At 49.7% G+C, this 9,265-nt stretch overlaps 1 protein-coding gene across 1 annotated transcript; it reads left to right on the top strand.

The window, feature by feature from the left end:
- Positions 1-762: 762 nt before the first annotated feature.
- Positions 763-8,006, top strand: SNX20 (sorting nexin 20). Its single transcript, XM_060254083.1, has 3 exons — positions 763-925; positions 6,488-6,651; positions 7,331-8,006. The coding sequence occupies exons 1-3, from the start codon at positions 763-765 to the stop codon at positions 7,997-7,999; spliced, it is 996 nt and encodes a 331-aa protein (XP_060110066.1). The 3' UTR covers positions 8,000-8,006.
- The last annotated feature ends 1,259 nt before the right edge of the window (positions 8,007-9,265 follow it).

The raw sequence follows: 9,265 nt of genomic DNA, 5'->3' as shown, positions 1-9,265 counted from the left end.
ACCCGCTCCGTGTAGGTCTCCCACCTCTCAGGGTTGGCGGGGTTGAACTCAACAAGATGGCCCGTCATTACACTCGGGTTCGCCATGGCGGCGGCGGGCGCTTCTGTCTCTTGCGGCTCCGTGCCTTTCTCATCTCCAGCCAGGTCAGCGACTTCCCGCTTGGGGAGTCCTCCTAGCCAGATCCCACCTTCGTCGCCAGTGTAATGTACTCAGTGACGAGACGTGTTGAAGGCAACATACTTTATTAGCGGGCACATCACAAGAGAGAGAATGGCGGGCCAGGTCCCGATTATATACATGCCCCGGAACAACCCTCCGTGAGGCCAGGTCCAATCCTGGTCAGTTAAACTTCCCGCCACAGATCTTGATTGGCAGTGCGTATTAGCGAACTACATCCGGGGACCAGTTGGGTTCCACTGGTCGCCTCTGTAGCGTGCGCTGTGCTGTACATAGGGATTTGAATGCAGGACATAACATTTGGTGACGTAAAACAATATGAATTTCTTATTTCTTTGATTTCTTATTTGAGGCTGGTTTCACGAAACCTTGGGTGCTCCTGCTCCCACCTGGAGGTTGGCAACACTAAGGGGGAAATGGCTGTTTTGGAGAGGGCTCTGTTGTATCATATCCCATGCTGACCTCCCTCCCAGCCCCAAACTCTGCTCTCCCTAGGAAGCATGCTCAAAACTTTGGGGATTTCCCAAGCTGGCAACCCAAAAGCAAGCGCTCATGATTCCTTTTTCCTTTTCTGACAGCTCTGCCATGGACGGAGGCCAGCCCTACTCCAGAGAAAGCAACGAACAAGAAGCAACACGGATCATGCCTGATTCTCCTGCAGCTGCCCCTTCAGACGAAGACGACGGCTACGAAGTCCTGACTTCGTTTCCAGCAAGCCAGGAACAGAAAGAAACCAGCGAGCTCCCAGGTTAGGCTGGCGACGTGCCTTCCTCATTTTCGCATCTGGTTGCCCTGAGTTACACCAAATTTAATTTCGCTCAAATAGAAATTCCCTTCAGCGTCGGAACTGAAATAGCACGAAGCCCGCCTGCCACTTGGCAGCTGAAAACAGGAACTTCGAATGAAATGGCTTCACATGCATACCAGGCAAAACAGATGACATACGTACCCACTTAACAAAACCCACCTTGGGGGTGGTGTTCAAATACCAGCTCCGAAATATACCTTTGCCAACAACACCTCCCCCTTCCAAAGTGAAGATTTATAACCTGCCATCCTACCAGGTCATGCCTGAACAAATGAAGTTGTCTCGAGGCAGGCTGTTCTTCTAGAAAGGTCTGTGTTGCCTGCAGAGCCGGATTAACAATTAGGCCAATTAGGCACTGATCTATGGGCCCCCACGCCTTTAGGGGCCCAGGCCGTCTCCCCCTCCCCCCATTTCCCCCCTGCTTGCAGCTCTCTCAGCCTGCACGCACAGCCAGCAACTGAGCCACTTTTTGCCCAATTTGCCTGGTGTGTAAATAAAAAAACGCTAAGAGACAACATACATTTTAAGCACCCAGACAGTGTAATGTAGAGGCCAGCGGTGTTTTGACCAAGCTTGCACACAGAACTTCAAATAAACAAGTTAAAAAAGGTAAAGGTAGTCCCCTGTGCAAGCAGCAGTCGTTTCCGACTCTGGGGTGACGTCACAGCACGACGTTTTCGCGGCAGACTTTTTACGGGGTGGTTTGCCGTTGCCTTCCCCAGTCATCTACACTTTCCCCCCAGCAAGCTGGGGACTCATTTTACCGACCTCGGAAGGAAGGCTGAGTCAACCTGGAGCCGGCTACCTGAGCCCAGCTTCTGCTGGGATTAAACTCAGGTTGTGAGCAGAGGGCTCCAACTGCTGTACTGTAGCTTTACCATTCTGTACCATGGGGCATGTAACAAAAAGATATTCACAGACGACAGTTTAAAAGCAGTCTTTCCAATCACAAAGGAGTAACAATATCCCGGTATTTAGTTCACAGAACTAAAGGAAGCCCTTCCAAAGACGTCTGTTCTAGATATCAAAACGTTTCATCCGTCTTTCTTCAGTTTGGAGGCTTCGTTATCACTGGAACCCAATCTTTACAATACATTCATGGAGGACCAACAAGGTCCAGGTTCTCAAAAAAACTTGCCTTGTGCGGCCACTGCTGCCGTTGCCACCAAGTTTGCCTCTCTCTGCTCCCCCCCCCCTCGCAGCTTTGTCAAAGGGCCTTTTGAGAAGGTGCTTGCAGGCTGCAACAGGGGCCGTGGGTGGCAGGGCGGGCGCTCCGACTCTGAGATAATTTGCGAGGGGGTCCCCAAGATTTTGACCACCTAGGGGCCTCCACATGGTTTAAAACAGCACTGGTTGCCTGCTCTCTTCCTAAGCGCTGCCGCAACAGTCTCGCCCATCTCAGCAAGGGCTTCCGCAGGTGCCGAAATGCAAATGGGCAAAATCAACAACTGCCCATGCGCATGCCTTCTCCATTGGGTAGGGACAGTGGCTCAGTGGTAGAGCATCTGCTCGGTAAGCAGAAGGTCCCAGGTTCGATCCCCGGCATCTCCAACTAAAAAGGGTCCAGGCAAGTAGGTGTGAAAAACCTCAGCTGGAGAGCCGCTGCCAGTCTGAGTAGACCGAGGGTCTGATTCAGTAGAAGGCGGCTTCATATGTTCATATCTTCATTGTGCCCTTCCCCTTTATGGAATATAATACTATTAATTCCACCTTCCAAAGCAGCCGGTTTCTCCAGGAGAAGTGGAAGAAATGTTTTCAATATGTTCCTGATCATTTCAGGCAGGCTCCCGCTCTTCTGGGTTTCCGTGAACTACACAAAACCAAATTATTCAAGAGAGCATTTCTACAAAGGTTGCCCTCCCCACAATTCAGGGTTATCCAAAAATTGGGGGGGGGGGGGAATCGAATGTCCGCTGGGCACTCATTATACCCCATGGAGCCCGATCCCCATAGGGAGGGGGGCCAAACTGTGGCTTTTTCACGCATATTGTGTGGCTTTTGAAGCCTCCACCGCCCCATCGGCCAGCTTGGAGGAGGCATTTGTCTCTTTAAATCGCTTCTCCAAGCAGGGCCGGATTAACAATTAGGCAAAGTAGGCACTGGCCTATGGGCCCCATGCCTTTAGGGGCCCCGGGGCAGCTTTCCCCCCTGGTTCCCCCCTGCTTGCAGCCCACCCAGCCTGCATGCGCAGCCAGCATCTGAGCCGCTCTTTGCCCGACTTGCCTGGTGCGGCTGCTGCTGGCGTCATTGCCAAGTTTGCCTCTCTCTGCCTCCCCCTCCACCCCATAGCTCTGTCAAAGGGGCTTTTGAGAAGGTGCCTGTAGGCTGTAGCAGGGGCCGTGGGTGGCGGGGCGGGTGCTTCAACTCTGAGACAATTTGCAAGGGGCCCCCCAAGATTTTGACTGCCTAGAGGCCTCCACAGGATTTAATCCGGCACTGTCAAGCCAAGCCTGGTGGGTGTGTGACGGAACCGGCCCGATTCTGCCTTCAGACCCGGTCCCGTCAACTCCCTGTTGAGTCGCCAACTCCTGGAGGGAGCTATTTCTCCTCCGGTCACTTGGGCTTGCTGCCACCACCTGCTCAGTCTAGGGGTTCAGATTGAGAGGAACAGGATTCCCAATCCCCCTCTCCAGCTCAGAGGCCAGGCCTCAAGGTCCTCTGCCACCCTGTACTTGGGTATCACAGAGACCACCGCACTTCTTCGGGGAACCCCTGGAGGATTGGCACCTTATCCACCTGCAGGCCTTCCCCCTTCCCCAGGCCCCCCTTCATAAAGCAGCGTGGTCTAAGCGGTCGGGATCTATGTGGTACAGAGTTTGACTGCCAGCATTCAAAATAGTAAAAATATTTAATTAAAAGAGAAAAAGGAAAGAAAAACAAAACAAAACAAAACAAAAACAGTTGCATGTTAACGTTCCACACAGCACAGCACAGCACAACAAACAAGAGGTTGATTTAAATGCATCCTACTGTCCCTGGGCTAAACTTGCCTTTCCTTGTGGATGTCTTACTCGGTCTGCCTGCCTGGGGTCCTTTTTCTCTTGAATAGGCCTCTCCCAGAAGCAGGAGCCCCACACTGGCCACCTCTTCCTTTTGAGCGCCAGCTGCAGACTGCCTGTTCCCCTCTAATTCAAATAAGGAGAAACAAAAGAACTTCCTGCCTCTCTAGGAGGCTTTCCTCCAAGAGTCGATGGTTTAACTCCAGAAGGGAGGGGGGGAGTAAAGGGAAGACTAGGCCGCAGCCTGCCTGGCAGTTTCATGTTCCCTCCCAACCAAGCATCATCATGACTAAGGATGGCATTTCTCCACAGGGTGGTTTGCAAAATCCTTCCTTCCTTACTACCTGCCTTCCTGCCTGCCTTGTGGCTTTCAAACATCTGACATTCATGTCTTGTAGCTCTCAAACATCTGATATTTATTCTATGTGGCTCTTACATTAAGCAAGTTTGGTCTCTCTGCCATAAAGTATAATGGAGAATCAAGCCATTGGTATCTGAGTTACAGGTACCAAAGTTTCAGCATAGCATCTGGTGCCTTTTCTAAAAAAAAAACTCCCCAAGTTTTGAAAAGATTGGCCCAGGGAGTCCAATTATGTAATCCCCCAAATAAGGTGCCCCATCCTCCATCATTTCCAGTAAAGGGAAGGCATTTAAAAGGAGTGTGGTCTCTTTAAATGTGATTGCCAGAATTCACAATCTTGAATAGGCCTCTCCCAGAAGCAGGAGCCCCACACTGGCCACCTCTTCCTTTTGAGCGCCAGCTGCAGACTGCCTGTTCCCCTCTAATTCAAATAAGGAGAAACAAAAGAACTTCCTGCCTCTCTAGGAGGTATTTCCTGAGTTGAATCCCCAGGTATTTCCTGAGTTGAATCTGGCAACCCCTATTTTCTACACAAGCAATAGAGTTGCACTGTACTAAAGAGATTGCTGGTAGCCACGTTGGACTGTTTGTAGCAGTTCAGGAGCACCTTAAAGACTAACACAAGATGTGGCAGGGAAGAAGCTTTCAGGATAGGGTTGCCAAGTCCAATGCAAGAAATATCTGGGGACTTTGGGGGGTGGAGCCAAGATCAAGGTTGCGACAAGCATAACTGAACTCCAAAGGGAGCACTGGCCATCACATTTAAAGGGACCACACACTTTTTAAATACCTTCCCTCCATTGGAAATAATGAAGGATAGGGGCACCTTTGGGGGCTCATAGAATTGGACCCCCCCCCCCCCGGTCCAATCCTTTTGAAATGTGGAGGGCCTTTTGAGGAGAGGCACTGGATTCTGTGCTGCAAATTTGGTGCCCCCCCAGAACCACATGATCAATTCTCCATTATACCCTATGGGAATCAGTCTCCATAGAAAATAATGGAGTTTCCAGCAGACATGTCCCTCCCGCCCTCCCCGCTTTCTGATGACCCTGAAGTGGGGGGGAGGGCTTCCAAACCAGGGGATCCCCTGCCCCCACCTGGGGATTGGCAACTCTATTTCATAAATCACTGCTCACTTCTTCAGATACAGCTAAAATGGGAGCAGGGAGAGAGGTCTATGGAGCCTCCTTGCAATTGTGTGGGGTTTAAAGGCGGAAGTAGGTCCAAGAGAGAAGGATTAGCTCCTGGGAGAGCTGGAAGAAAGAAGGTATTATGATTCCAGGCCTAGTGAGGCCTACAGACTCCAGAAGCCTGCCTAGGAGTAATTACAGAGGGCCTACATTTCCCAGGATTCCCTCTGTCCTTCTGATTGAGTGGCAAGGTTTTGGAGGGAAAATTTGTCCAGAGAGGGGTTGGACCTGGGAGGAAAGCATAAAAGGGCCCAAGGCACAGACAGGGTGTGTTCTCTCTGGAAAAGGCTACAGGAGAGAAGGCAACAGGTGAGATCCCTTACCCAAGGGGGTGAGTTTTGGTATTAGAGCAGGGAACATTTAGCAAGTCGTGTTTGGGCTTTTTTTTTCCCCCATCACCTTTACTGTATATATATTTTACTATTGCACTAAATGTTTATCACCCACTTAGTATTGTTTGAGCACTGTAAATAAGCAGGTGTTGTTGTTGAACTGCCTGGGTCCTCACGTCTCCCTGGTCACAGTTAAGAGGTATTTACTCATAAGGAAGATACAGGGGTGGTTGGGTGCTCTGGGCGGGCCCTCCCATGCAGATCCTGATCAGAGTGGTAGCAGCCAGTAGAAGGCCCCTGCTGTGTGACGAAGGCCCATGCTTTCTTAGGGTTGCCAAGTCCAAGAAATATCTGCAGACTTTGGGGGTGGAGCCAGTTGACATTGGGGTGGAGCCAGGAGCAAGGTTGTGACAAGCATAATTGAACTCCAAAGGGAGTTCTGGCCATCGCATTAGAAGGGACCGTACACCTTTTAAATGCCTTCCATTCATTGGAAATAATGTAGGATAGAGGCACTTTCTTTGGGGGCTCACAGAATTGGACCCCCTGGTGTGTGTGGCCTAATATGCAAATGAGCTCCTGCTAGAATTCCACTCCTGCGCTTGATTATCATGTTTCAGGTGCTCGTCAAAGTGTGGAGAACTCCCCGAGTCCCAGCTCTTCCATGACAACAAAAGAACTTCAGGAATATTGGAGGAATGAGAAACTCAGCTTCCGAGCAGTCAGAGTACTTTTTGAAATCTCATCTGCCAGAATTGTAGAGAAGGCCTTCTCTAAGTATGTGGTAAGTTCGTGTGAAACAGTACCAAACAGCCTTGACCTGTTGCCTCATCACGGAATTCTCTCCTCCGTTTTGTTTTCAGAGTCAACTGACTAATCCAGAGCTAGTATGAGGTAATATTTAGAGTGTTGGAACAAGAAGATCCAAATTTATATCCTTCGATCAGCTATGACACTAGGCCAGTCGATCTCTCTCAGCCTTTTTTGTAACAGGAACTTCTTCACATATCAGGCCACGCACCCCTGATGTAGCCAATCCTCCTGGAGATTACAGTAGGCCTGAAAGCTAACAGCCTTGTAAGCTCTTGGAGGAATGGCTACATCAGGGGTGCGTGGCCTAATATGCAAAGGAGTTCCTGCTTCAAAAAAAGCCCTGGCCTTATCTACCTCACAGTGTTACTAAATTGGGAGGAAACCATATATGCTATCTTGAGCTCATAGAGGAAAACTGCAATAACGTTGTTAGCATACAGTGGGCGTTAGCATCCCACCAGTATTAGTGTTTTCATCAGCCATGGTTAGCTGCAACCTGTAAACTGTGAATTGTTGTTTGAGCTAACCTTGGTTTGCAAAAAACCCAAACAAACGTCCTGAGTTTGCCATAGCGCCAACTTTCTACTTGTGCTATGCTTGAAAATCTTTAATTTCTTTTCTTCTTTTCCTATTGGTTTGTTTCCTGTTAGAAATACCAAATCATCATTATCCAAACTGGCAGTTTTGACAGCAACAGATCAATAATTGAGCGCCGGTACTCAGATTTCGAAAGGCTGCACGCAGATCTTTTGAAGACATTTTACGATGAAATGGAAGACATTCCCTTTCCCAAAAAAAGCTTGACTGGGAACTTCTCAGAAGAAATCATCACAGAGAGGAAATTAGCCTTCCAAGATTATCTGCGACTTCTCTATTCCATAGAATGCATCCAGACTTCGAGAATATTTATCAATTTCTTAATAGAACCTGAAATGGCGGAAGCCTACAGTTGCCTACGCGGAGGACAGTACACCAAAGGTTTGGAAATATTTCTGCAAGTCGTGCCCCTGCAGGAAAAACTAACCAAGCACAAGCCGATTCTGCTGGTCCCAGCCCTTTGCGCCATACTGATCTGCCACAAAGACCTGGACGATCCCAGAAGCGCCTACGAATTTGGAGAGAAAGCTTTATTGCGCCTCCAGAACCATCCCAACCACAGATATTTTATGCCCCTGCTGGAAACAATGATCTCCTTGGCTTATGCCCTTGGCAAGGACTTTATAACCTTACAAGAGAAGCTGGAAGAGAGAAAAGCCAAGAAAGGACCTAGAAAAGTGGTCACCCTGAAAGAACTTGCTGTCCAGGAATACATACAATGAGTAGAAAATGTGGGTCTTCTCAGGAGCCACAAGAACTAGTGATATACACTTGGAAGGCTACAGTATCCTCTAGTCCAATGGCCCACAACCTTTTTGGCACCAAGGACCAGTTTTGTGGAAGACAATTTTTCCACAGACCGGTGGGGGAGGAGAGCCAGTTTGGTGTAGTGGTTAAGTGTGCGGACTCTTATCTGGGAGAACCGGGTTTGATTCCCCACTCCTCCACTTGCACCTGCTAGCATGGCCTTGGGTCAGCCATAGCTCTGGCAGAGGTTGTCCTTGAAAGGGCAGCTGCTGTGAGAGCCCTCTCAGCCCCACCCACCTCACAGGGTGTCTGTTGTGAGGAGGGGGAAGGTAAAGGAGATTGTGAGCTGCTCTGAGACTCTTCGGAGTGGAGGGCGGGATATACATCCAATATCTTCATCTACCTCACAGGGTGTCTGTTGTGGGGGAAGGTAAAGGAGATTGTGAGACGCTCTGAGACTCTTCGGAGTGGAGGGCGGGATATAAATCCAATATCTTCATCTACCTCACAGGGTGTCTGTTGTGGGGGAGGAAGGTAAAGGAGATTGTGAGCCGTTCTGAGACTCTTCGGAGTGGAGGGCGAGATATAAATCCAATATCTTCATCTACCTCACAGGGTGTCTGTTGTGAGGAGGGGGAAGGTAAAGGAGATTGTGAGCCACTCTGAGACTCTTCGGAGTGGAGGGCAGGATATAAATCCAATATCATCTTCTTCTTCTACTGGGGTTTTTGCTGCCCCAGACTGCCCCCTCGCCCACACCCTATCCCTGCCCCCCATGGGGGGTCTTTAATTGAGTAGGCAAAGGTCTCTGCCTCACTCCACAGCCTGGTTGCTAACAAGCCACGGACCGGTACTGATCCATGGTCCAGGGGTTGGGGACCCCTGCTCTTGTCTACAATAGCTCACTTCAGCTCTATATCCTAAGTTCCCTCTTCGCTACATGGCTCCCACATTCTTACTGGGATAGAAGGACTCAGAGGTCTCCATTCCAGCTTGTATCTGATGAAAGGAGCTTGGACTCTTTCTTGAAAGCTGATGCCCCCAAAATCTTGCTAGTCCCAAAGGTGCTACCGGCAGGGCTCATTTTGTAGCAGGAGGTTTGCATATTAGGCCACACACCCCTGATGTAGCCAATCCTCCTGGAGCTTACAGGGCTTTTATTACAGGGCCTACTGTAAGTTCCAAGAGGATTGGCTACATCAGGGGTGTATGGCCTAATATGCAAAGGAGCTCCTGCTGTA

Source organism: Heteronotia binoei, chromosome 14 (assembly GCF_032191835.1).
Source record: "Heteronotia binoei isolate CCM8104 ecotype False Entrance Well chromosome 14, APGP_CSIRO_Hbin_v1, whole genome shotgun sequence".
NCBI lineage: Eukaryota > Metazoa > Chordata > Lepidosauria > Squamata > Gekkonidae > Heteronotia > Heteronotia binoei.
This window is presented reverse-complemented; position numbering and strand designations above follow the sequence as displayed.